Raw genomic sequence first — 27,229 nt, forward strand, 5'->3', positions numbered from 1 at the left:
GTGTATGTGTGCAGCAATTTAAGTCACTAGGCAATTGCATTTGGCAGCAGCTACATACAATTACAATGCATGTGAAAACGTTTTAAGTATAGCTTGAAATGTGCATTGGACATTGCCTTTGTTTATGCGGATATACATACATATATACATACAAAGTACATACATACGTAAATGTTATTCCGTATGCTCTGAGCTGGTTCGGAAGCCATGCGACTGTCATTGCTGCTCAGTTTCAGCCAACGGAATTCGCTCTCTCGAGCAGCATTTAGATACTCAGCTGATTATTATTGTTGTAGTAGGTATTGCTGGCACTGGCTATTAATAAATCTGATGTGTGTGAATCTTGGGCGCTCAAATGGCTCACGATCGGCGCAGAGAGCAAATGAACGTTGATTTCGTTAGACAAAAATTGAGAAAGCGATAGAGAGAGAAAGACGGAGAGAATGTAAAATATAAAGAAAAACACTGTCGACTACAATTTGTAGGCACAGTGTAATCACCATTTTAGGACTTAACTGTTATCCGAAAAAGCGTCACAAGCAAAGTTAACAAGTCGCGTGCTGGCCTAACTTATCCATTGAGTCAATATGAGAGAGCATTCTTAATGTATGAAAGAGAGCGAGTGGGGGAGACTTTGTGGTGGCCAAAGGTAGCATCAAGGCAGTCGTAAAGCGAGCCAGCCATCGAGCCATCGAGCGAACGACCGAAAAAGTTGCGTTCAGTCAACGAGCAACATTTGCGGCGAGCAGTGGTCGTAAACGTGAATTTGTAGACTAACGGAAAAGTGGCCTTACGTGGTTTGTGCGTGTGTGTGCGTTCAGCAGCAATGTGCAAAAATATTTTTATCTATTGGTGTTGTATATTTAAATTGAATATATAAATAAAAAGCATCATTCTAAGCGTACATGAGATATAGCCACAGTGAGAGAGAGAGAGAGAGAGAGAGAGCGCGTGACTACGAAGAGAGAACTTGAAGTGGCCAACGGAAGTACGTAAGAGCAAAAAGTGTCGAAATTGCATTTGTGTGCGTGTGCTTAACGTTGAACGCTGAACGCTGAACGCTAAACAGCTGCCGTGGCTGTTAGAAAGTGTAGCCAAAGAGTGACATCACGTCAGCCGTTACGGATACGATTGCGAGGAGAATAAGTTGCAATTAGCAATCTGTTTCATTGCTGTGGAAAAGTCGCTGAGATAATCCCCACAAGCGGAGCTGTCGAAAAGCCATACAAGAAAGTGTGGCTAATTTGAAAATCGAACCAGCCGCAACAAGACGTCAGCCGGCTGCAGAACGTACGAGAATTAACGGGCAAACACATTGTCGCTCTCAAGGTGAACCTGCCTGCCGAACGTACAAACAGCGGCAACGGCAGTGGCAGCAGCAGTAGCAGCCACAGTAGCAGCAGAGGCAGAGCCAGAAGCAGAAGCAGCAGTAGCAAAAAAACTCAATTCAATTTATTTCGAAATTAATCGCAGCGCTTCGAGACGGAAACAGAAAGTGACGAAAAGAGACGCTTGTGGCAGCCAAAATGAAGCCCTCTGTGATAGCAGCAAATCAAGCTAGCGCAGGCAGCGCAGCCGGTGGTAACAGCGGCGGCAGCAACGGCAGCGGCAACGGGGCGCCCGCAGGGGCCGGCGTCAGCATACCCATCAGCCGTGAGTACGTTGGGATTGGAGGGGAGCACAGCGCCTCGCCCCAGCAGCACTATGCCCAGCAGCGTGCGCCGCCGCAGTTCTACAACAGCCAGCCAGCGTACGGATCACCGCGACAGCAGCAGGTTCCTCCAAATCAGCCGCAGCAACATTTTCAGGTAAGTGACTGGCTAAAAAGTCAATGGCGCCAGCGCCAGCGACAGCGACAGCGCCAGCGCCAGCTACAGCGCCAAGGTCGTCTCTCTGCCCGCTTGCATATATGTACATCTCTGTATGTAGACTCGTAATTTGGCGCCCGACAAGGTCGCCTTTGTATTGTTGCTGTTGTTATTGTTATTGTTATTTTTGTTGCTGTTGCTATTGTATTTGGCGATGGAAATTTAATTAGCTAGTTCTCGCCGAATGCACAAAAAATACTCGGAATAAACCTCGTTTCGCACTTGGAGAATATATGTACAGAGAAGCGTTACATGCGATCATGTACATATCCATGTATGTGTTTATCAGAGGCCTGCATGCATGTACATAGGTGCTTGAACTGATGACCGTTAACGCTGCGTATGAGCAATATATAGTGTAAGCTTGCAACAGCAGCACCAGCTGAACTGCAGTGTTTTCACTTGGACTGATCTTGCTGCTGGCTATCTAATCTAATTATCACGCACACAAAAGTGTCAAACGAATTGTTTTATATGAACAAAAAGAAACGACCATTTCGATTTGGATTCGATTTGTGCTCGGTTAATATAATTCTAGAAAGTACACTATGATAGGCAAACGCAAGTGTTGTCCCCACTTGGTGAGAGCCACCGATAGAAATCGAGAGAGAGAGAGAGAGAGAGAGAGAGAGAGAGGGAGAGCGCGAGAGAGATTTCGCTGTTGGCGAACGCTGAATTTGATTTTATTTCTTACTCTATCGCCGCTGTAGCTGTAGCTGTGCATTAACTTGCTTACATATTTACAGACAACACACCTCACACATACATACATATACATATTGATGAATGTGTGCATGTGGGTGGGTAGATATATGTGTGTCTATATGTCCATGTCTGTATATATATGTATATTCGGATGTATACATAATACGCCGCGTAGGCGACGACAGCTCACAAAATAAAATCATTTTCGCTCAAATAGTTGGCCAAGTCAAAGGGGCCGAGACGATCATCATGCGTATCTGACGGGAGAGGGACTTCGTTTGTTTACTATGAATTCCGAAATCCAAATATCTTACATTTGAAAAAAAAAAATGAACAACTGCTGCTATGCAATTATATATATAGAGTGTCTACAGTTGCGAGCAATAAATAGGAACTCAACTTAAACTCAACTAAATAAACAGATATTTGAGAAATGTAAATAAATTTATCATAGCTTAGCTGTATAGTTAGTACTAGATATAGTGACCAAGTAAATAAAGATACTGAATATACACTGAATGCCGTTACGGATGTTATGGAAATCTACAAAAGATTAGAGAAAATAGTGCTAGCACACACACTCGCATGCATCCTGCATATTTGGATTTCTTTTCTAAATGAAGACTCCCAGAGTGTAATCCAGAAGTGTGTATGTACATATGTATATGCTAAAGCTCAAGTCTCTAGTATTTGAAATACGTTTCTTCGGGCCTGTGGGAAAGGCTTGTATGATATTGAAACTAATATTACATCAATACATATAATAAAATAAATGTATCTATTATAATTGTTGTAAAAATATAAAAAAACGAGCTTAGCAAGGATATATCAACTGTATATATGTAGGATAAAGGCCAAAATATGTATGTAAAGATAAATAGAATAGGCACACATCTATATGAATGTATACATAAATGGTGTATATAGCCTTCCAGCATTTGAAAACTATCGAATCACTCGAAGATTACATCGATAGGCTCATGATATACATATACTGCCTTTTCTCAGCTGTGAGGTTAGGTCGTGAGAGCGATTTCCACTCTGGCTGAAGTTGCGAGAAACGTCGAGCAACGACTGCAGCCGTTGTGGGCGTCCGATGAATTCAATAAAAGCCTGTTGGCAGCTGCCCACTGGCTCATTCAGAATAAAACAGTTGAACGAGAAACATTTCACGTCGCATTAACGGAAAGACGAGCAGAAAACACAAAAGCAGAAAACAAAAGCAAAAAAAAAGTGGCAAAGAGAATTTCGAGACGCTATTTTCTGATAAAGCAAGCACTCGACTTAATATAGGTAATGGCACAGAACGAACACACGCACATACACATGTGTGCATACATACTTAGGTAAACGAATACATCATCATACATACATACATATGTACAAATGCATACACACACGTGTACATCCAAAGAGAAGGTTTTACCTTGTAAACAAAAAAGTGATGTCCGTTTATAATACGCTCTTACATGTGTACATGCATACATTTATGTATACGTGTACGTGTGTGCGTGTGTGTACACATGATGTTGTTACGCTGAATGGGGGACAGACAGCAAAGCGTTTATTTATGCGCTGACGTCACTTGTTTTTACTACAGCTCCAATTTCTTATTATTCGTCATAAGCCCACACACAGCCACACAGACACACAAACATAGACATGTTAGCCACTTTGACTGCGATTGGCATGAATCATCCGCTTATTTGTGACCATAAATGTATAGATGAACCTGTATACAACAACGAAGCGTTTGCGCCTAAGCACGACCTTTGGCTCTCTGCATAATAATAATAATAAGCAATTAATTGTTTCCGTTTTCCATTGCTCATTGGTCATTTTGCATTTTTACATATTCACAGCAGCCCTTTGGATTTGAACCGGCCATGGACATGGACATGGAAAATATGTTTGGACGGTCACGGTTGGGCCGTCTAAACAACGATCCCTTCGCTGGCTTTGGAGGCACACGTAAGCGGAATAGTTTGCACGATCCCCATATTCCCACCCATCCCCAGGCACACTCAATGCATGCTGACGATGACTTTTCTCATTATTTTGACGATGCCGCAGACTTTGGATTTCCGCAATTTTCAACACTTGGCCGGCGCGCTCGCGCATCCGGCGGCGCCAACAGCAGTATAGAGCCGGACGATGATTTCTTTCACAGACTGCCATCGGAGTTCCGTCAATACATACCAGAGGGGTTCGCCAGCCGTCGAGCTGTCCCATCTCAGCAGCGTCCACAGCCGTCGCAGCAGTACTACCAGCAAGAGTTTGGTGTGCCCCAGCAGCCGGGATCGGCGGCATCGACTGGACAACCGCAGGGGCCACAGTCGCCCTCGAAGCGGCTTTGCGATGCCGCAATTCAAACGGACGACCCCGCTGGCCGCTCGGAGGTCGATTGCGCACCAACTGTGAATCTAAGCCAGCATGGACTGCGCAACACCATGGACATGGGCGTGAAGAGCACCGCTGAACAAGAGCAAGGGCCGCGTTCGCACTCAGCGCCGCCACCTGAGCAACAGCAGCTAAATCAGCAGTACCAGCAACAGACGAATCCACCACAATTCAGCACGCAGACCAGTCCACCAGCGCAGCCAAACCTGGGAACGGGCCAGCCGCAATTTCATAAGACTTACTATGCCCCGCAGCAGCAAGCGCATCCCCAGCAGAAGCAGCAGACACCGCCGCTTCCTCAAACACCCGGCGGCAGCAACGTTCGCACCATACCGATTTTCGTGGAGGGTCGTGCAGAGCCCGTTATCAATGCCCATAAGGAGATACCAAATCAGAGTCATTCAGGTGCCGGTCAAGCTCACTCGCAGGCCTGGTCCCAGGCACATCATGCACCAACGCAGCCCAGTCAACAGCAGCGTCCTGCTCCACTTAATACTCAGCAGCCGCAAGGCGACCAGCAATTGCAGACGGACGCTGGTGCCGGTGTGCCGCCGCAGACCCCGCATACGGTAGACTCGATCAAAAAGATTCAGGACATACAGCGCGATGTGCTGGATCTAATGGCCAAGGTGGAGCAGTTCAAAGGCACTCGCCAAGACAAGGAATACGTATACCTGGACGAGATGCTCACACGCAATCTTCTTAAGCTAGACACCATTGACACAAACGGCAAGGATAGCATTCGGCTAGCGCGTAAAGAAGCTATCAAGTAAGACAAAAAATGATTCTCTACCAGTTTTAATCTTAACTATATCTAAATTGTTAACTTTACAGATGCATACAGGCATCAGTTAATGTGCTAGACGCCAAAGCTGAGGAAAACGGCAGAAGAACATCTGGAGTGGAGGAAAATGCAGTCAGTGCCGAGGCAGCAGGTTCAGCACTCGCCAAAGAGGAAGAGCCTTCAGCGAACGCTGAACCTGCTACCCCGCAGCCCTTGGATGCAACCAAAATCCAAGATCCTATACCTCTACCACCGCCGCAGAGTAACGCAGAGATAGCCGCTGACCAATCCACAACAGAATCACAAGCTGCGTCAACCGATTCAAAGGAATCACCCAAAGCTGAGATCACAACAGTAACACAGTCATCGGAATGATTGTCAAGGCACCTGTACAGCACCGCTTCGAAGCAGCTATACAAATTAACCAAAATGAAATCAAAATAATGGGGGAGCTAAAAAATGATTTTTTAATATATCGGAGGCAAGCGGCACTTTCTTGATGAAAGAACATCTGAATAGGTGCTGGGGAAGCATATATAATTCTTTTCAGATGTATAAACTCGTAAATGGAGTATATATATAAATATATATATATATACTTATATATACTTCATTTACATGCGCAATTACATACACCGGTATGTGATCTAGGCTTAAGTTAATACATGATATATACACGACAAAGTGCCTGCTTAGAATTGCAAATTATTGTTGAGAACATTACAATTAAAAAAATATATATAATAGAAGCTGATTATGTAGTTTATATCACAAGATATTTATAAATAATTGCACAGGTCCATGTAAGCAACAGCAATCGTCCAGCAGAACTGAGTATGATCTCATTGGAAAAAAGTGCTTGCAGCATTGCTAAACTGTTAGTCAAGGAAATTTCGAATGCATTAGTTTTTGAGTTACTAATTATTAAAGTAAATGTAGGTATCGCTCACCCTATAATACATGTACATATAAGACATATATTGGCTACATATATATGATAATACAAATACTCATGTGCATAAAGAAACATTTAAAAAGGACGCAACTGTGTTTCAAAATCTTAAGGTTAACAATCAGATATAAAATGTATACTTAAAATGGAAGGCACCTGTAAAAACATGGTGCGTGCGACGTACGTCCTAAGCCGTGTTATAGTCGTTTATAGGCAATTTTAAATCTCATTAGGTATAGTATGGTTCTGCATTATTGTTCAATATCAATATATATGTATATATTGGGCAGCCGCGCTTTACGTGTAACTAATTCAGATATAGATGTATAAAATTACAGCAATGGCATTTAAGATTAACTGATGAAGCTGCTTTGCAGCTCCCTTATTAGATGCGATTTTGGGTATAGTTGCTAATAATGTTGGTTTTAGTTGATAATCTCGACATAGTTTGCCGGAAACAGTCCATAGGTTCCATCGGGGCCCAAGCCTTGCCACCAGCCCTCGTCGATCTGATCAATGTGAGTTATAACATCACCAGGATCAAATGTTATTTCTGACTCATCAGCTGCTTGATAGTCATACAAAGCACGTGCGCGGAGACCCAAGTCACCCAAGGTCTCCTGACATATGAAGTCATCCTCGTTGACCAAATCGGTTACTGTAAGTATTAAATAAGGAATAGAGTAACTGCATCGTGTATGACACTCATGTTACTCAAGTCCAAAAACGTACGTGCATTGCGTTCCAGCGTGCTTAAGCCTGACGTCTTAACCGACTGAGACTGCTGCACGGTCACAGAAACTTTAGTGCGCACCTCCTCTTCCTCCTTGTAAACAGCCGTGTCAGTCTCATTCGACGATGTTGTTTCGTCTGGTGACTGTGATTGCACCGAGTTTGTTTTACTGTGAGGCGACCGTTTGATGGTCGAGAATTGTTCACTCTCATGGGCCAAAGGCAAATCCTCAGATTGATGTGCATCTTCCTCAGTAATGGATGCAATAGAATTCGCTTCAGTGACTGAAACAGTTGGTGGCTCAACCTCCGCTGCAGCTTCAATGACCACTTGTTTCTTATCCACAGACTCAGATTGTTTAGCCAGAGGGATCGATGTATCCTGCGTCTGGCTGTGATTGAAAACATTTATACGTTGCGCAATAGAATTACGGGCGGGCTTCGCCGGGGGTTGAGTATTTAGTCTGCAATTTAAAATTGGTGAAATTGACACAATAAAGCAATGCCACTGCAGCTGAACTCAGCTCACTTTTGGTAACTTACTTGGACTGCAGCTGACCCTCGCTAGTGTGTTTGGTGAACATGGCCTTAGCAGCACCCACACGCGACCCAATCAACTCACGTGCCTCTTGGTTTCGTGCCTGGCGCATACGCTCAGCATCGGTTAGGGTTTTTGCAAAATTTCCAATTGTTTTCTCTGGACTCAATGGTTGCGGTGAGCTGAAAATTAAAAGATTTTTTGATTAACATTAATGGAAAAGAGCTTATGTACAGATAATTACGTTTTAATCGGCACATGAGCTGGCTGCAACTTCGTCGTACTTATTACCAACTTCTCACGCTCATTGTGCTCTTTTTCCTCGCGAGCTCGTTGCTCTTGCTCGAGTTTAAGAAGGTGTAATCGCTTGGCTTCTTTTTCAGCCCCAATTCGCTTCTTCTCGTCAGCTTCCTCTTTTTTCCAGAAGTCTTGCATTACGCTGGCATTAAGCTCTTTAGTGGGAATGACACGCGTGTAATTAGTACCAACTGGCGCTTTTTGCTCCTCCATTACGCCACGCGGCTCCTTAAAGCTGTACGCCGAGCTAACCGTACTCAATTTTTTTAACAAACGCTCCAGATCTATGTCATCCTCATTACGCGCATTAATTGTCAAATGTGCACCGGATAATAATTTTCCCACGTCATGAATATGGTTGGCGCAAGTGCCTTTACGTAGGACTGGAGCACCCTCACCCTATGCGAAGAGACGGCAAATTTAGATAAGATAGCAACTAAATTTTGATACAGAACACAATGACTCACCTGCCAGTTGATTAACAGGTATTTATTAAGGCCAGTCTTCGGATCTTCGATTTGCAAGAATGCGTACATTATTTTACCGCTATTTAGGTCTTCGGTTAACTCCTCCACGCCGCCATCTCCTTTTCCAACTAGCTTTAGTTCGTTCGTTTGGCCTTCATAGCCAAATAGGGCCCAATTGGTGCTGCTCTTTGCGCTGAGTACATCTTTCCAAGCATCTACGATTTGAGCACGATGTTTCTCAAAGCTTATGGCCATTTTTCTGTGCGTGTTCACGGAAATGAAAGTGCGTAAGTCTTCGTTCACTCGTCGGCGCAATGGTGCCAACGACCTTGAACAAAGCCGCAAAATGTGATCAAATTGTAGATTAAATATTTTAAATTAGCTTCACTTCTATAGATGCCTAAGTTCTGTCGCAGATAACTTAGTAAATGCCAACGCCCCAATAATTTTATTTTCTCACTTTAATAAAGTTTTAATACTGGCTCGTGGTTTTAATTAATTGCAGATAGAGTGCACTGTGCACTATAAATACTTTTACTCAGCTTTGTTGATATATTATCGATTATGGCAATTGTTGTACATTGCGATATTATATACCGATTTATGATAGTTAATTTTCCGATAATTATTATTTAGTATTATCACTAGTGGTATTATTTAGTTCTTACAGCACGTTTGAATATTTAACGCTAAAAACAAAATAGGGAGAATGAAAAAGGTGATTAAATAGTAAATAATAGTCCCAAATGGTTAATGTGAATAACAACCAAAAAAATACTAGAATGTATCGTTATTTGAAAAGTAAATGCACTAAAAATTACCACATCCGTTGCAATTGAAAATCTGTGAATCACTATATATATTTTTTGTGATATGTCATTTGTTCTTTTTTTATTCTTGCCTAATTCTTGCCTGATGAATCCAAGCAAAACCGCTAGTGGTAATTTGGGAAACACATTCAAAGACATTATGTGAAGCAAACTACTAAACATAGCGGCGCCAACAATATGGTTTGGTTTGCTTTATATTTATATATGTATATTTGAGCGTTGGTCCTTCTACTAAATACTAGAACGTAAATGTGGAACAAAATCTGCTTACCTCGAACAAGGGAAAATTGGGCTTATAAGGATTGTTTATGGTTTTTATACCCTTAAAATTAAATGAGTTGGTGAAAATGTATTAATGCGTGGCATACCCTATAAAGTATATTTATTCTTGATCAGCGCGAAGTGCGGAGTATATGTACATACATACGTATATGTACGTACGTATATAGTCAACCCCTTCTGTCCATCCGTATAAACGCTGATATCATCAGAAGTAATAAGACCTAGAGACTTTAAATTTTACATGTACATATGTCCACTTGTGTATACTATACGAAGTAAATTTCTTTTTGTCGACAATAATCGAAAATTTTATTTATTTTTTTCTTAAGCAAACTTTAAATACTATTAAATACTATTTTGTAATTTACAGATTTTGGATACCACGTATACACACCATTGAAAGCTATGGCGCTTATTATTGGAATTCATTCAATAAGTTATCATAATATAGCGCACAAGGCAGACCATGCCTTGACTAGAGCACTCTTATTTTAAATTATCTTATCTATAAATTATCTGATTTATTTAATTTCAATAATTTAATATGCTGATTTTCGTTTCTTTCCCGTGAATGATTTTTTCTTACATAACGCAACGGAAATCTATTTATTGGTAAATTAAAGTCTATTAAAGTGTCGAAAGAACTAGGCAGCTTCCTAAATCGAGCAAATTTGATGAGCCATAGTGTTTTAATTAACGTCTGTCTGAGAATCTTCCGAACTGATATCGCGGGCATACTTGAATTCATAGTTATTATCAACTTCTACAAAATAGGTTGGCAGTGTGCCGAGCCCCTTGACAAATGTCATTCCGCGGTAGCTACACACTAGTCCAAATTTGCGCAGTATAGTGGCCGTCTCCTCGGTCACTTGGATTTTTCCAGCGACTCCGGTAGAGTCCATTCGAGAGGCTACATTAACAGCATTACCCCAAATATCGTAGTGCACTTGTGAGGCACCCACCACACCGGCCATCACCTCTCCACTTGAAATTCCAATGCTCATATCGGCGGTAAATACATCACGATCAATTGGAACGTTCTTATAATCATTGTTGCACACCCACAATGTTCGCATCAGGTCCAATGCAAAGGTAGCTATCACGAATACCAATTCATCCTTCTTATTGGAAAAACTATCACTTGAAAAGACTGACATCGAGGGTCGTGCGTGGACTACAATTAAACAGAAATATATAGATAATGCACATAAATATACCAAAAACTTTATTGATTACTCACTCTCCTTGAAAACAGAGTCGGTCGTATGACACTTTTCACTTACGAGAGAGGATAACCGTACATCCAACCCACACGCTGCCATATATGTACTGCCCACAATTTTGATCTTTTCTACAACATTACCGTGCCTATAAAAGGATAACTACACCAGAAAAATAGACCTGAAAATTGATTATGGAATTTGAAGGTCTTACGAGTCGATCAAATTCGGAAATAATCTCGTTGAGAACACGTAAGTTAGACAAAGTTAACTCAAAGTTTTTTAGGGATGCGAACATGACGGCGACACAGTCATAGACCTCATAGTAAAGCTCGTCTTTGGCAAGATAGGTCAGATATACGTTTACTGCATAACCCAATAGAGAATTAGTTCATCACAATTCAATTTATATTTACCTATGTATATAAAACCTACCTACATGGGCCGGAAGTATGTTATGCAATAGAATTGTTATAGACTGATCTGCTAAGCGGGCATCTTCCTGTTTTTTCAGCAGTTCTACTCTCCATCTAAAAATAAACCCCAATGTGGCTCAGGTTTTCGCATTACGAATTTTGTACTCACTTATAATTCATTTTGTTATTAAACTCGGCCTGCCGTTCTTTACAATATACCGCCAGCAAAGTCGATATGATCATTAGGCAGTGGGCGCTTTCAGATTTAAAAAAGGGATTGGTTGTCAAGCTAATGTGAACTAAGTACTCAAATTCATAAAGCATAATGCTTAAATAGGTAACGCACACGACAAGACTGATTACAATTCTCATAATGAACGGAATACGCGTGAATATGATGCCATTGGTAATTATAGAGCACACCATACAGGTGAGTGCCCACGGAGCGAAGCACATTGTACTCTCGACCTCATATTGGTACAGTATGCTATCAATATGCTCTTTCTGGAATTCGTCCATGTCACAGTCATTCTAAATAAAATAAATATATAGTTATTAGTATTTATCCAAGCCACATATGTTATCACTCACCAAAATCACAGAAATAATAGCAAAGTACGCCACTATGATGAAAATATAGATAGATATGCGTTTAATGAGGCTACGCTGCAAATTATCCGCGATTCGAAATAGGGCACAGCTAAGCTCGGAAAATCTATGAGGGCGGTCGGCATACACCCAGAAGCAGATCATCTTGTACCAAGTTAAAATCAATAATACCGAAAAGGCAAATATCAAAAAGAAATCTAAATAATAAGACCCTTTAACCAATTCATGGTCGTAAACAAGTTGCAGGTATATAAGGCTCATAGCGCAGCACCAGGCTTGCAGTACACTGTACTTCAACATGTAATCGGGTTGATGTAAATACTGACATTCCAACCGTGGATCGCGATAATGTAAGAGAAAAAGTCCAATTTCTGGACGGGAGGACTTTGGCGACTCCTTCTGCTTCGTCAAATTAAAAAAATTGAACATTTTCGTTAGGGGCTCATTAAATCTGTTTGGGTATACAAAAAAATAGTCAGTAACACAGCTTTTCAAAATACAGTCTCACCCTTTGGGACCAAGCGGCATTTTTTTCAATTCTTCATTTATCAATAGTTCAGGAGTGCCTTCATTTAGCTCTTTCGTTGAGAATGATTCAAAAGATTCTAGAAGATCCAATTCAATGTTTTTGTTGTTTTCAATAGGATCTATGAGAAATGTGAATATGTTGAACTTTTGAAAATAGGCATCTTTACGCGCGGCCTCGGTTCCAGGACGTGCTTCAAACCAATTTTTAATCAATTCAAAAGTTCTTTCGCTAACATGAACTTGACCAGGCATTCCGGTTCCCTCCAATTTGTTCGCAATTAAGACATCTGGACCTTACAGTGAAAAACATATGCATCGAACAAAGTACGACATCCATCTTAATTTAACTTACCCCAAATGTCATATTGCAGTTTCGCTGACCCAAGAACTCCTGCAAACAAACTTCCCGAGTGCACACCAACACGTATGTCTATGCCAATTTGGACCTCGTCTCTAAAAGTGTATAAAAAAGTACAAATATAAATATAAAATGCAAAATGCGAATGGGTGGCATGATATGAGCACCTACCGCACTTCCCGAATAATATCGATCATACAGAGTCCCAGTTTAACGCAGCATATGGCATGAGCGGGATCTGGTTTTATCAACCCCGCCACACAGTAGTAGCAGTCGCCTAAGAATTTGATTCGTTGCACAGCGTACCGAGAGGCAGCGTTATCGAATCTGGCATACAGCTCGTGCAGCAAAGTGACCAGCTCCTTAACGGATAAGGTTGTCGTCAAGTGGGTGTAGTTAACTATATCCGCATACAGAATACTGACGTCGGGATGCATTTGAATGGCAATTACCCGACCTCTCCTATTATTAACAATCATGTTGTGGTGTTTCTGAGAGAGCTCAATCCGAGCTCGAATTTCATCTTGAATCGGCTGAGCTATTTGCGGCGGTAATATGCTATGCAAGAACACCCTCTCCCTTGCACGAGTGCTCCTTAGCGCATTAGCTTCCATTACATACTGATGTCGATCAAGGAACGAGGCGCGGACAACAATCTCCCGCATTACTCGAAATCCGGTACCGATCACACTTAAGCCAATGTAATTGCATAGAACAACGATAGTTTCGCTATAGCGTGTCATGTTACCTGTGCGAAATTGATTGTCATAATTTTGAAATATTACAAAGTAGCAAATGTATAGAATTGACACATAAACTGCCAGCGCCATCGGTGGGAAGATATAAGGAATTGGAAAAAATATATATATCATGAGTATAACATATGAGTCATACATGGATGCCAATACCCATTGATTTATATGATAGTGGTAGTAATTAAGCGACAGATCTGTAAAAGAAATAATGTAATGCATATATAGATACATAGATAGCATTAAAGTGAATACCTACCAACGAAAACAAGAATCGCTGTGACAATGACCGATGTAACGTACGTCATCCATCTAAGCTTCGAAGGGCTTTTCACTTTGACGTTGGCCCACATTACTGCAATAACGACGACAGCACATACCGAATAGCAGCCGACGTCCACGTATATTAAGTCCAGCTCCTGTACGGGCAGACAAATCGAGTAGAGCTACACTTATGAATATTTCAACAATTCATATTCACCGCGCATGTTGTTAACAAAAGAGTGCAATGAAGTACTGTGAAAAGAAAGTGCAACACTTGAAACACGATTATGTAGCTTATCGAAAGGCGCAACTGGTGCTCTTTGTATTGTTCCTCTATGCCCACCTCTTTACACTTTTTCTGGAAAAAAAAACTTGGAATTAGTAAATACGCATTGATTGATATTATGTCGGTATCGACCGCTTATACGATGCTTATACAATACCCTTAGAAAACTGCAGTTCCATTTTAATTCGTTCGTGTAAGTTAGTGTGTATTTCATGTTTCAAAGCTGCCTACATATGTTAATAATGTGATAGAACCATATAATCAAGGAGTAATTGATAAAGGAGTTAGTTGTAAGCAAGCACTGACACATATCGAATTATAGCCTTGGTTGCTAACTAACATATGGCAGGCGTCCAAAATGTCTGAACTTGAAAAGTTAGCATTCCTTAAAATCAGAAGTGGGATCGCCTCCAGTACTAAGTAGGTAATCCTAATAGCCAATTGCAGGCGATTTTGGAATTGCAACCAAATATCTTTGGAAGAGTGTAATACAAATTGTGAGTTCTCTATATGGAATCATTTTTACGACGTATGTAAATGCGTTGTAAAATATCCGTTTCTGAATTGGAGCATAGCAAGTAGAAGATCCTCTTTAATCTGCGCCTTTAAATATACTTTGCAACTTATATGTAGTATAAAAACAAGAAGTATGCTTGGATTGATTAGGCTTTTAATCCATGCCATTAAAACGGTAACAGTAATTGAATTTTTTATTTATATTCGTGTGCAATATAGGGACCTGCACAACAATTTTAAGTCTGTAGTTTTTATAAGTCCTCAGATCGACAGATAAAATAACTCAATATTTTGAGCTTGCAGCTTCTAGATCATCTACTCATTGATTATGTTGCCTTTTCCCTTAGCCATAAATTATAGTATTAATAATAAAAAGAGTAAAATAAATAAAATACAAAAAAATAATTAAAAATAAAAAAAAAAATAAAAAAATATTATCTGATTTATGTAGTTTTTAAACATGAAATGCAAACTATCGTATGGGAAAGAGCTAAGATGGGACTACCAATTTCTAAGGGTATCGTATAATCAGCAAGCACTGATTTACGGCAGTCTATTAATGTGTCCGAACTAATGCTGATTTAGAAAAAATGTAAGGAGGTGGGTATAGAAGACGAATTCCATTATCACCAGATGCGTCTTCGGGCCAACAACGTGTACGTGTTTCAGGCGTTGCATGCATTTCTCACACTTTTTCATTGCGGTCTTCTGATAGCAACATGCATGGTGAGCTGATGATTATGAATGTGATTACATTCTAACGGCATTTATAGTAATTTTGTTCGTCGACACAGCATCTGGAATTAGTATACATGGATATGATCTGCTATATGGTATCTACTGTTATCGTTATTTTAGCTATGTGGGTCAATGTAAATGTGAAGCTTGGGCTGAAACATAAGTGGTTAAAATACGTTACATCTACAACTGCCGCGCTGTGTGTTCTTCTTGTAGGTAGGTAAAGCTCATGCAATATTGCTCAATTTAAATTTGTACATAACATGATTACGATCCGATCTCAGGAAGAGAACAAAATAAGTAAGAAGGCTCTAGTCGAGACTGCTCGACTAGGAGATACCCTGAACCCTCTAGGTCTTTAGCTCCTACTTCTTCTGACTGCTAAATCGACTTAGTTCGTCGTCTTGATCAAGAATATATATTTTGTGGGGTCTGTTACGCCTCCTTCTGCCTCTTACATACTTTTCAAACCTTTATACCTTGATTTCATATTTTCAATGGATTCGGGGTATAAAAACTTTTAAAAATTATGAAAACTTTTGTTTGTAATTTATATATCTATATATTTAATCTATATAAGTTCAATAATATATACATATGTAATATATTTTTACAGATATGGGAACTAATTTTTACCATGAACATTTCGATGATTGGGCCTTGGGGACATTTTTTGACACCTACATAATAATAATGATATATATGTTTTTCCCTATTCCGGATATACCACCAGCAATGGGACTTGCAGCTATTATGTCTGCAATGTATATTATTTATTATGTAGTATTTTTAGGCAGCTTAGGTTTAGGTGAACATTCACGATTTGGCGAAACTATCGAAATTCTTTTCTATTATATTTCCCTAAATATGATGTGCACCTACTTTTTGATAATGCGCGAGATTGTTGTCCGCGCCTCGTTCCTTGATCGACATCAGTATGTAATGGAAGATATTGCGCTAAGGAGCGCTCGTGCGACGGAAAGAATATTCCTGCATACCATATTACCGCCGCAAATAGCCCAACCAATTCAAGATGAAATTCAAAATCGGATTAAGATCGCTCAGAAGCATCACGATCTGCCCTCTAATAATAAAAGAGATCGAGTAATTGCCATTCAAATGCATCCCAACGTCAGTATTCTGTATGCGGATATAGTTAACTACACCCACTTGACGACAACCTTATCCGTTAAGGAGCTGGTCACTTTGCTGCACGAGCTGTATGCCAGATTCGATAACGCTGCCTCTCGGTACGCTGTGCAACGAATCAAATTCTTAGGCGACTGCTACTACTGTGTGGCGGGGTTGATAAAACCAGATCCCGCTCATGCCATATGCTGCGTTAAACTGGGACTCTGTATGATCGATATTATTCGGGAAGTGCGGTAGGTGCTCATATCATGCCACCCATTCGCATTTTGCATTTTATATTTATATTTGTACTTTTTTATACACTTTTAGAGACGAGGTCCAAATTGGCATAGACATACGTGTTGGTGTGCACTCGGGAAGTTTGTTTGCAGGAGTTCTTGGGTCAACGAAGCTGCAATATGACATTTGGGGTAAGTTGAATTTAGGATGGATCACTGGTCGTACTTTGTTCGATGCATATGTTTTTCACTGTAAGGTCAAGATGTGTTAATTGCGAACAAATTAGAAGCAACCGGAATGCCTGGTCAAGTTCATGTCAGTGAGAGAACTCTCCAAATGATTAAAAATATGTATGAAGTATATCCTGGCTCTGAGGCCGCACGTGAAGATGCGTACCTTCAAAAGCACAATATTATCACCTACCTCATAATTAGTATAAATGATAAAGGAAAAGGAACCGAGCTCGATAGTGAGTCCAATGATTCCTTCAATGTTATTCAGCATCAGGAATCAAGTTCTGGACTACTGTTAAGTGAAGAATTGAAAAAAATGCCCCTTGGTCCCAATGGGTAAGATTTTAGAGATTTATAGTATATAAATATTATTTTACATATTTTAACAGATTTTCCCTGCTTTTCGGTAAACTCTTTAATTTAAAGAACCACCAAGAATTACCTAGTATGTCCCGTGTAGAAATCGGAACTTTTTTCTTAAATTTTCGAAATCCTGCACTGGAATATAACTATTTACATCAGCCCGACTACATGTTCAAATATAGTGTACTTCTAGCTTGGTGTTGCGCTATGAGTCTCATATACCTGCATCTGGTTGTTGACGATAAGCACAATTCCAGCGGCTTCTATTTCGACATTCTGACATTCGTCACATTATCATTGATACTACTGTTGGCTTGGTATAAGAAGATCTGCTTTTGGCGTTATTCTATGCACTACCACAACTACTCCCCTCTTAGCTGCACCATATTTCGTATGGTAGACAATTTACAGTGCAGTCTCTTCAAGAGGATCACTGTCTATATTTACTTTATGATAACGTATATTCTAATCGTATATATGATACTGGTGGGTAGCCATCGATTTGGGCTGGATGACGGTTGAGTACTAAGATTTGTGTTTCTTTTAGGATGACTGTAATAAGGCAGAATTTCAGCTAGCGTTAATTGAAAGTATACTGTATAAATATGACCAAGATTGCAAATGCTTCCCTCCGTGGCAACTCACCTGTTCAGTGGTCCTTATCATTTTCATGACTATTATATTTACTCGTATTCCATTCACCATGAAAATAATAGTGAGCCTATTTATAAGCGTCATCTATTCAAGCATCTTCCTTTATCAATTCGATGACGTAATTAACGATGGCGGGACAACCAATCCTTATTTTCCAGCCGAATACGCGCATTTAATAATGATTATATTTACTATATGCACTTTGTATCTCCAGGAGCGACAGGCTGAGTTTAATAACAAAATCAATTACAAGTGAGTAAAAATTGAAACGCAAACCGCTGAAGCACAAGAGTTTTTTTTTTAGATGGAGGGAGGAGCTGTTGAAAAAACAGGAAGATGCTCGCATAACCGATCAGTCTATAACTATTCTATTACATAACATCTTGCCGGCCCATGTTGGTAAGAAGAGTTGTTTACTTGATATGCAATTGTTATAGTTATGAGAATTTCTCTATTGGTTTATGCAGTGAACGTCTATCTGACCTCTGTGGCCAAGTGCGAACTTTACTATGAGGACTATGAAATGGTGGCCGTCATGTTCGCTTCGCTTCAAAATTTTGATTTGACGTTGCCCAACTTGCATATCCTCAACGACATTATTGTCCAATTTGATCAAATCGTATGAGCTATCTATAGAGTACCAGTTGAATGTTTTGACATCATCCTTTTCCTACGGCAGTTGTATTTTTATAGAGACGACAATTTAGTAGAAAAGATAAAGATTGTCGGCTGTACATATATGGCAGCCTGTGGCCTGGATCTACGGTTCTCCTCGCTGATAAGCGATGAAACTGGTATCGGCGACTCTGTTTTTCAGGAGAGTGAGTATCTACATTAGTAGGCCTATTCAAAAGATAAATATGCATTTTATATTGCAGTCCACCGGGGACGTGTCTCGGCGGAGTCTACCCAAAGGGGAAATTATACATTGACTGAGAAAAGGGAGGAAGTGGTATTAGTGCTAACCACCTTTGCATTGGACCTAATGAGAACGCTGTGGGTGTGCAAGAATAATTATATGAACCTTTCAATCGATCGTGCTGTATTTAACGCCGACATAAGCATTGGTATATCCTGTGGAGAGGTGATGGCCGGGGTAGTGGGCGCCTCGCAGGTGCATTACGATATCTGGGGTAATGCTGTCAACATGGCCTCGCGAATGGACTCCACCGGCGTCGCTGGAGAAATACAAGTAACCGAGGAGACGGCCGTTATTCTGTCCAAATATGGGATAGAATGTAATTACCGCGGCATGACATTCGTTAAGGGGCTCGGCATGCTGCCGACGTATTTCGTAGGCATCACTAGTTCCTTCGAATTCGTATATATCGGAGAGAAAAGTCTAATGTCGAATTCATCAAATCCTCACTCTAGCGAAGCCTCTACATAATCATCCGATATGGATCAAAAGCAAAAAAAGCCTCTTCGCTATTAAGCTGCTCCTACCGTGTTAAACTAGAGAATTTGCCATATACATATGTATATATATATTTTTTTTCTTATTTACAAGTATATATTTATAAGTTAGTTAAGAAGCCTCTATATATAAATAAATATTTATATAAATAGGATTCTTAATTAACTTTATTGATAGCAGCACTTTCGGAACTTTGTAATTCAAAATCTGTCGTTGGAGCCATCAAGATTTTAAATCCTTAGATTGTATATGTATGAGCAAATATGTATTTAAAACGTTGATGGCTACGGCGTTATGTAAATGTAAATAAATATATAATAATTAAAATTTAAAAAAAAATGCTTGAAGATAAGATTTTGAATTGATAATAGATAAAGACAATCGATTCCAGAATATTATACATACAGAAAATACATAGAAAATTTCCCAATTTCTCAATTGATACACATTCATATACACATAATGTTTTGCCACTCAATAGAGGTGTCATCGTGACAGTTAACCTTAATCATTAAACCTTTATTTGATAGCAGTAAAGATAGCTAAATAAAGTTTTGTTTTGCTTCCTGTTTTAAGCGGAAATATGTGTTTTTGTTGTTAATTTTTTGCGTTTACACAAGAAATACTCACACACGCACTCCCATATAGGCATGCACGCATAAACACGCATGGACTGCAGTGTCGGCTTACTATGGGAACTTAATTGTTTGAAACTTTCAGATCGTATTTATAACATTAAAGTACGTGTTGTGCCAAATCACAACTCGTTAGTATTTGAAATACGCCTTTTAAAAAGGTGTGGATGAGGGGTGAATATAGGGGTGGGGGTAAATTATAACAAGAATCGAAACTCTATAAAATACATATTAATTTACTTATAAAATTTGGCGACTATAGCTTTAATGATATTGGAGATATAATTAAATATCTTATTTTCGATAATGTTTTTAATCGTTAAAAAAATAACGAGAACAGCTATCAATTTTTGGAGATATCTGAGCTATATATACGGACATTAAAAAAAATATTCAAGTCTCTAGCTCTTATACATATCTTTTGAAATCGAAGCGTTCAGACATATGGACAGACGGACGGACGGACAGACAGACAGACGGATAGGGCCAAATCGACTCAGCTCGTCGCCCTGATCAAGAATATATGTATGTCTGTACTTTGTGAGGTCTGCCACGCCTCCTTCTGCCTGTTACATACATTTCAACAAAACCATTATAACCTGATTTCCCATTTTCAATGGGATTAGTGTAGTTGATTTATTGTAGGCCTATTCAATATTAATACTCACGCCCGCTTTGGGAGAAGATACCCAGACCCATATATGGTACATTCGAAAGTAATACACAAAAGTACATTCATTATCACAAATAGTATATAAAATTAGGCTACTCAAAAATATTTTCATTAACAAATTTTGAGCTTACATCTCCTAGTATCCATATAATTAAATGAATAAACATAAAAATTGTTTATGTATTTGTTGATTTTTTTATTTTTATATTCTATTTTCCTCATATATTTAGTTGTTCTTGGTGCGTACTATTTTATTTCATAATTAAATTTTAAATTTTCAACGATAGCGCGAGGAAGCCGAACTATCACGTAGCGCAAAGGCACGAACGCAAAAATGAGAAGCGTAAACGCACAATCACATACGTAACGCAAACAAAGAGAATTGACGCAACAATGAGCCCATAGAGCAAATGAGTAATGTTTTCCAACACTGCAGTGTGTTGTTTTTCGTAAATTTTACAGTGGATTTAAATAGCATTTAGTAAAGCGTTTTTAGCCTGTTTAGCAAACGAGAGATCTCAAAAATATATTCAAATATTTGCAATTTCATCTACCATCAGGAGAACAACAAAAACCGTGTCGTATAAGCCTAAAAAACGGGTCTTTGTGAACGACCATAGAAATTTTTCAAGACATCCAAGCAAAGGTAAATGTAAAAAAAAATCTTCAGCTGCTGGCATGCTTGGCAACAATGTGGCATTTTGGTAAATCCGTTTCGGTTACGTGTGCTGTGATCGCGCTCTGCTGCTGTACCTGGTCAGTGCCAAATTTTGGGCTGCGATGGCTCATGCTGTTGCTGCTGTCTTCAAACCTGTCCCAACTGCATCGTGCTTGCGGTCTTCCCACCCCTAACCCGTGTCCATCGCCCTAGCGATGAAAACTGAAAACTACTTGCAGCCAGCAGCAGCATCAGCATCAGCAGGATTTCGCCTTGTTTGTTTGAGCCACTCAGCGGCCACAGCGCTACTCTTTGTTACGTTTTGCGCACCGTTTATATGTTCGTATGTATGTATGTATGAATGTATATGCATGCGCCTGTATGCAGTGTTTGATGATATGGTTTTAAAATGTCTATGTATGTACACTTTGTGACTCGGTCGATTTGTTTCTTGTATTTACAGTGTGAAATTCATGCGGTGCACATCGAAGACATCCAGTCCTTGTCCACGGCTATAGCTAGAGTCCACGCACAGACCGTTTCCTGCTATCCAAAAATACATAATATACATAAGATGGAATCTGCTCTGGACGTTCTTTCTCGAGCGGCCACCATGGTGCAGAACAATTCGAGCGGTGAGTGCCCGACCGACATTTGGTCCACAGTTCATTTAGTTTTAACAAATATCTAAACCTGGCTCCCATTAACCAATTCCGTATAAACAGTAGCAACCAGGCTTACTTTTTGATGATGTTACTTTTATGGACATGACACCGCCTGACACCGGTTTTTGTTATTTATATTTCTGGGCCCGTCTCCTCATGCGTGCCTCCTCATATCTTATGGGTTTCACCTTTGCACTCACGTCCTATAAACTCGAAAGTATTTTAACAATGTTAGCAATGTCTTGTCTGACACTTCTGTGTATATGTACAGAAACATGCAGATGTACATATTTAGTGTAGGTAGCTTTCATTAAGTTTTAGTCTCCAACTTGTTAATCGCCATCACTCTTTCTCCTTACAGCATGAATCATAGTGGAAGAAATTTGCACCTGCAGTGAATGTGCTGCAACTTAAACTCCCAAGATATTTCCCGCTTCTTCTCTATGTATATGTATTTGTATTTGTATGTGCACAACTACACATACACGCCCACGTCTGTATAAGCAAATGCACACGCACATTTATTGCGTATCACGACCAAACTGAAAATAAAACATTCCAATAATATGAGTTTGTGGCGCATTCCGATTCCGATTTTCATAAATGTGTCAAATGCCGCATTTTTGAAAACGACGTCGATGTCGACGACGTCGAGGCAAACTCTCTGGGCCCCGCGTGCGGGCGTTATCAACAGTTGACGACCAGACGAGCACGAATCGGACGCTTTATGTGTGTCGCTATATGGACATATATGTATGATACATATGAATGTATACGAGTACTGTTATATATGCATGCGCAAGCATTGCAAATTGTTGTATCGGCGACATACACATAGTTTGCATATGTTTGTACGTATTTGCAATTCGAGCTTGTATTATCCGCACCTCTATTCCATCAAATGCGTGACATGTCAAAGAAATTCGAATGCCAACGAATTAGTTATGTGTATGTACATGTGGAGTAAACAATTGCAGTTTGTTTATTCCCATTCCCTTCAGTATTTATTATTAGGATTGTTTGTTTGTTGTTTGTGTAGGCCCCCGCAGCCTCACCGATGTGATGAAGTGCTTTTGCGTTTTTTTTTTTTTTATTTATTTGTTGTGTCTTTATCAAAATACTCCTATATATTTGACAAATTCCTGCCCAAAGCACTCATACACATACACACACACACGCTCACGTTCAGGCAGTAAACAACGTACGGAATTTATTTATGAAATATACGCATATACATATATTTATGCATAAGTGTATATGTGGAAGTCTGCAATCACAATTCCGAAATAAAAATGTAAGCTTCAAAATAATTGGGTAATGTGCCCAGCTTCGTCACATGTCAGCAATCGTGTTGCCCCTGGTATATGGTATATGTTCATAAACAAAAGCGGGCCCTTTGGCTTGTGGCGGTGTCTGGCTCTGGCTCTGGCTTTGACTTGTGGCTGTTGCTGTGGTTGTGGCTGTGTCGTCACACAGTTTGATTGATCAGCCAAATTGGAAATACAAAATGTCGTTAACCTGGCTATGATTAATGAATTTGTCATAATCGAAATACGCATTTGAGTTCTTTAATAAATCACACGTGACTGCCTGCTCTATGGTAGCCAAGAAAAGCGGGTCGATTATGCTTATGGCCAAGTCGTTAATTAAGCCAGCGGCACTTGTGGCTGAGATTTTTGAATAAAGCCCTAAACAGTCGCTGTCAGTTGATGTGTGTGCGCTATGTGTGCCCATAATTAATAAACAAATAGTCACCACAACAATTGTGCAGCTCTCAGGCATGCAAATAAATAAATAAGAAATACCAAATTGAAGCGACTCGCTCTCTAAGACGAGCGCTCACCAGGCGCAGCTGGATACGTCAGCTCATCAAGTAATTTACATGGCCTTTCAATTTCCCAGTGCCAGTTGGCAAACACTCTCTTCCTTTTACTAGCAGGCACCACGCAAGCTAGCCGTGATTCTCGGCCACAAGAAACTGGTCTCTAATCCGTGCACAGCTCCCAGCCTGCTAGATGACCGTCTGCCTTTCTGCCTTTCTTTTTGCTCTCGATGCTGTTGCTATTTATCTTTTAGCATTGGACCACAAATTTGGTCTTGGCTTGCTAACGGCTATTACGAATATTATTTAGTCAGTTTGACTGGAGGTCGATTTTCGTAATTCGGCGTTATTTGCCTTGTTGATATACCACAATTTTTGGGCAGAATCTTATTGGCTTTTTCTCACGCTAGTTTTAATTCCGGATAACATTTTCGAATGACAACTATATTTATGTTTTGTTTTTCTTCTTCTTCATTTGCTATTGGCCGTAGTCTGTTCATTATGTTTCAGTTGTTCTTCTTGATTTGAGGCAAAAGCCAAACAGGTTTTTAAACTGCGCGCACTCTCGCGTTTTATTTAAATTTTGAACTCGTTTCTCCTGATTTATGTTGCCTTTCTGCCGGTACAGTAAAAGCAAAGAAATTAGAACTTCCACAGATGAGAATATTTAAAAAAAAGTATTAATATTTTCCTTGCACCGCGGCTGTATGTATTATTTACTTTAGGGACCTATTCAGATCAGCACAATCTCCATAGGCCGAAAATGAAATATATATTTAATAGGAACCACCTCTGTTTGTACATTCATCGAAATAATAAGATTGTTAAATTTGGAAGAAACAAGATATGATGCTATTCACCGTTATCTACCCATTGATCTAGAAATTCGCTGAGTTTTATATCCGCTTGTGAATCAGTGAGAACTTCCATTGGGTTACCATTTGAGTTTCCGTGGCCTAAGCTTAAACTACTTGACCCATTTGTTGGTCGACTTGCGGATATTGTTGTTGTTATTACTGTTGTTTTTTATTTCTATTACTTCTCCAATGAGACTTCTCAGATTTCTACACTAATTTCTGAACTGCATACATCATTAGGCAACGATCGGCGCCGTATTTTCCGGGTTTGCTGCACCAAATGCTAATTGAGTTATGGTGAAAGATCGCATTGCTTCTTCAATTTTGACTAAGCAAAACAATAAATGAATCAAAATCCATGCACTGTAAATAGATCAGAGTCTTTTGCAACAGAAATTTAATGATAAATAATGGACGAAATCATTTAGTGAAATCAAATTAATACAAATTAGATCTGCGTATAATGTACGATATTAGATATCTATCCATAACAATTAATAACTTTCAAAGTTGTAGACAATAAGAGACTTCCAGATCCATTGATCGTTTCGACTCAGTCGCCCTGAGGGGTCTGCCACGCCTACTTCTGCCTGTTGCATACATTCAACAAAACTGCATTTTCCATTTTCAATTATGCATTTCTGTAAATTTAAAAAATCGTTTACTTAATATCTACAAAATTGCTGGTGATAAAAGATATAAAATTAAAACACTAGAGATCTTAAACTATGGATTCACATTAATGAGAGTTAAGTGTGATTATTTTCAAAATCTACGAATAATATTAATGCAAAATAAACTTTTGTTTAGCAGGGTAAGGCCTAAAGGCTTTTCACAAAGAAACAAGGATATTCAGGCTTTGCAGAACTTTGTGTGTTTTTGGGGGCTGAACGTTTCGTATTGTGTTTTGCATTTTGTTCAAGATATTTTAGTATACAAATTTGCATGCCCAATCCTTTACATGCCAGACAGCACTAGCAACAACCGAAATTGAAACAGCTCTCAGTTGTTGTGCACATTTCGGATAGCTGTAATTTGCTATTGTTGTGCGTCCGATGTTGATGTTGCTGTCTTGATTGCCATTCGATTGACCTCGTTGCGCATGCGTGCGCATGTTTCACGCTACACTAAAACTTTTACACAAAAAAGAGACGACTCAATAAAGAAGAAGCAGAAGAGGAGGCAACTGAAAAAATCATGCCGTCGATGAGTAAGCAACAGGCAAAATGTCTCTAAGCCGATTGTCAGCCAAGTCAATCGCACAGGCGGCAGCTAGTGGCTCGTCGTTGGTCGTAGTCTCTCGTGTTTCGTCTGTCCGAGTCGTCCGTCGATAATAATTTGACTTTGAGTTTAACTGAATTGTGATTTAACGCGCTACGCAACAGATAATTGCACTTTATTCGTTTTTGTTTAGGCATGTTAACAAACTCAAAATCGAAAAGGAAAAAAGATCAAGGAACGGATTAATCCATACAGATTGCAAAAGTCGATCATCGGGCCAACAGCTGAGAGCGTGCACTATTAGCTAGAATCGAATCTCTATACGAGTCGAGTATTGGAGTGCTTCAATATCTGTTGCAGCTACCGTTGTTGTCGTTGTTGTTGTTGGCGCTGTTGTCGTTGTTGTCGTTGTTGCTGTTGGCGCTCGGGCAACAGTAGTAGTTGTGCCACAAATCGGGCGTAAAATTTCATGGGCCTGCTATTGAATTAAAAACGAGTTTGCTTCATGTTGCTGTTGCTGTTGCTTGCTGATGTTGCTGCTACTACTACTTCTGGTTGCAGTAATGGCTGCCTTTAAACGCAGACAGCGCCAAGCCCCAGCACAACGTGCCGCAGCAATAACAACAACAATAACAACCGAATACATATCCAGCCGACAACAGTCACTTTTTAGTTGTATAGCTGCGATTGCTGTTGCTGTTGCTGTTGTTGTTGTCGCTGTTGTGCTCGTACTGCCGCGCTATTGTTTGTTTCATTTTGTTGTCATTTTCGCAAGCGAGTTTGCAGCCCATACAAATACATTAATATCAATGCATGCACGTGTGTATTTATCTATGTAAATGTACATACATAAATATGTATGCACAACACACATATTTAGCTGAGTACCCTCCTAAAAAGTTCGGTTGGCGATGCCAATGGGACATCCCAATCCAATGCTCAATAATTATATCAAGATTAATATGCATAAATATGAATGAAAACGATAATATGAATCAGTTCAGTAAACTACTTTTTTAGCAGATCAACGTATTGGAAACTACTTACATACATATGTGAAAAATAATAAAATATCTGACTCTTTTTAAATAAAATACATTACCTAATGTGCATACATA

The 27,229-nt window shown here is 39.7% G+C and overlaps 4 protein-coding genes across 16 annotated transcripts; 2 read left to right on the forward strand and 2 right to left on the reverse strand.

The window, feature by feature from the left end:
• Positions 1-282: 282 nt before the first annotated feature.
• Positions 283-6,523, forward strand: stv (BAG domain-containing protein starvin). Of its 7 annotated transcripts, none has more exons than XM_089468336.1 (4): positions 286-1,808; positions 4,439-4,544; positions 4,647-5,742; positions 5,808-6,523. In XM_089468336.1, the coding sequence occupies exons 1-4, from the start codon at positions 1,527-1,529 to the stop codon at positions 6,130-6,132; spliced, it is 1,809 nt and encodes a 602-aa protein (XP_089324462.1). In that variant the 5' UTR covers positions 286-1,526; the 3' UTR covers positions 6,133-6,523. The 7 variants fall into 7 exon arrangements, with proteins under 7 accessions (XP_089324461.1, XP_017862782.2, XP_089324462.1 ...); XM_018007294.2 differs by having other exon boundaries at positions 287-1,808; positions 4,436-4,544; XM_089468335.1 differs by having other exon boundaries at positions 283-1,808; positions 4,436-5,742.
• Positions 6,524-6,659: 136 nt separating this feature from the next.
• Abp1 (Actin binding protein 1) lies at positions 6,660-9,320 on the reverse strand. The gene is made up of 6 exons (XM_018007317.2): positions 9,204-9,320; positions 8,744-9,002; positions 8,224-8,675; positions 7,985-8,161; positions 7,442-7,905; positions 6,660-7,367 (listed from the first exon to the last, which is right to left on the reverse strand). Exons 2-6 carry the CDS (start codon positions 8,996-8,998, stop codon positions 7,135-7,137), a joined length of 1,581 nt encoding a protein of 526 aa, XP_017862806.1. The 5' UTR covers positions 8,999-9,002; positions 9,204-9,320; the 3' UTR covers positions 6,660-7,134.
• A 1,086-nt stretch (positions 9,321-10,406) lies between these two features.
• Positions 10,407-14,605, reverse strand: LOC108613684 (adenylyl cyclase X E-like). Of its 3 annotated transcripts, none has more exons than XM_089468334.1 (12): positions 14,446-14,605; positions 14,220-14,360; positions 13,998-14,157; positions 13,158-13,935; positions 12,981-13,081; positions 12,609-12,915; positions 12,083-12,551; positions 11,661-12,022; positions 11,511-11,605; positions 11,290-11,441; positions 11,096-11,237; positions 10,407-11,029 (listed from the first exon to the last, which is right to left on the reverse strand). In XM_089468334.1, the coding sequence occupies exons 1-12, from the start codon at positions 14,500-14,502 to the stop codon at positions 10,545-10,547; spliced, it is 3,249 nt and encodes a 1,082-aa protein (XP_089324460.1). In that variant the 5' UTR covers positions 14,503-14,605; the 3' UTR covers positions 10,407-10,544. The 3 variants fall into 3 exon arrangements, with proteins under 3 accessions (XP_089324460.1, XP_017862793.1, XP_017862794.1); XM_018007304.2 differs by having other exon boundaries at positions 12,609-12,921; XM_018007305.2 differs by lacking the exon at positions 10,407-11,029 and having other exon boundaries at positions 11,096-11,223; positions 12,609-12,921.
• Positions 14,606-15,108: 503 nt separating this feature from the next.
• On the forward strand, positions 15,109-20,162 carry LOC108613683 (adenylyl cyclase X E-like). 5 transcript variants are annotated; one of them, XM_018007300.2, is made up of 12 exons: positions 15,109-15,321; positions 15,390-15,530; positions 15,599-15,758; positions 16,159-16,927; positions 17,004-17,104; positions 17,170-17,482; positions 17,536-17,995; positions 18,057-18,415; positions 18,468-18,562; positions 18,631-18,782; positions 18,843-18,984; positions 19,042-20,162. In XM_018007300.2, exons 1-12 carry the CDS (start codon positions 15,265-15,267, stop codon positions 19,551-19,553), a joined length of 3,261 nt encoding a protein of 1,086 aa, XP_017862789.1. In that variant the 5' UTR covers positions 15,109-15,264; the 3' UTR covers positions 19,554-20,162. The 5 variants fall into 5 exon arrangements, with proteins under 5 accessions (XP_017862789.1, XP_089324457.1, XP_089324458.1 ...); XM_018007301.2 differs by lacking the exon at positions 15,109-15,321 and having other exon boundaries at positions 15,578-15,758; XM_089468331.1 differs by lacking the exons at positions 17,536-17,995; positions 18,057-18,415.
• Positions 20,163-27,229: the final 7,067 nt, after the last annotated feature.

This window comes from Drosophila arizonae, chromosome 4 (genome assembly GCF_054131065.1).
Source record: "Drosophila arizonae isolate 15081-1271.41 chromosome 4, UAZ_ARI_1.0, whole genome shotgun sequence".
In the NCBI taxonomy this organism is placed as follows: Eukaryota; Metazoa; Arthropoda; class Insecta; order Diptera; family Drosophilidae; genus Drosophila; species Drosophila arizonae.

Bases quoted from the DNA above. Each gene is read 5' to 3' on its own strand.
- stv (XM_089468335.1), top strand. From the start codon at position 1,527: ATGAAGCCCTCTGTGATAGCAGCAAATCAAGCTAGCGCAGGCAGCGCA. The intron at 1,809-4,435 runs GTAAGTGACTGG...ACATATTCACAG, and splicing joins AGCCGCAGCAACATTTTCAG to CAGCCCTTTGGATTTGAACC. The intron at 5,743-5,807 runs GTAAGACAAAAA...TTAACTTTACAG, and splicing joins GCGCGTAAAGAAGCTATCAA to ATGCATACAGGCATCAGTTA.
- Abp1 (XM_018007317.2), bottom strand. From the start codon at position 8,998: ATGGCCATAAGCTTTGAGAAACATCGTGCTCAAATCGTAGATGCTTGG. The intron at 8,162-8,223 runs GTAATTATCTGT...TTTAATTTTCAG, and splicing joins GCTCATGTGCCGATTAAAAC to CTCACCGCAACCATTGAGTC. The intron at 7,368-7,441 runs GTACGTTTTTGG...TAATACTTACAG, and splicing joins CACGCTGGAACGCAATGCAC to TAACCGATTTGGTCAACGAG.
- LOC108613684 (XM_018007304.2), bottom strand. From the start codon at position 14,502: ATGAAATACACACTAACTTACACGAACGAATTAAAATGGAACTGCAGT. The intron at 13,936-13,997 runs GTAGGTATTCAC...TTTCTTTTACAG, and splicing joins AGCGATTCTTGTTTTCGTTG to ATCTGTCGCTTAATTACTAC. The intron at 12,922-12,980 runs GTAAGTTAAATT...TTTCACTGTAAG, and splicing joins ACTGCAATATGACATTTGGG to GTCCAGATGTCTTAATTGCG.
- LOC108613683 (XM_018007300.2), top strand. From the start codon at position 15,265: ATGAAATGCAAACTATCGTATGGGAAAGAGCTAAGATGGGACTACCAA. The intron at 17,483-17,535 runs GTAAGATTTTAG...ATATTTTAACAG, and splicing joins ATGCCCCTTGGTCCCAATGG to ATTTTCCCTGCTTTTCGGTA. The intron at 18,416-18,467 runs GTGAGTAAAAAT...TTTTTTTTTTAG, and splicing joins AATAACAAAATCAATTACAA to ATGGAGGGAGGAGCTGTTGA.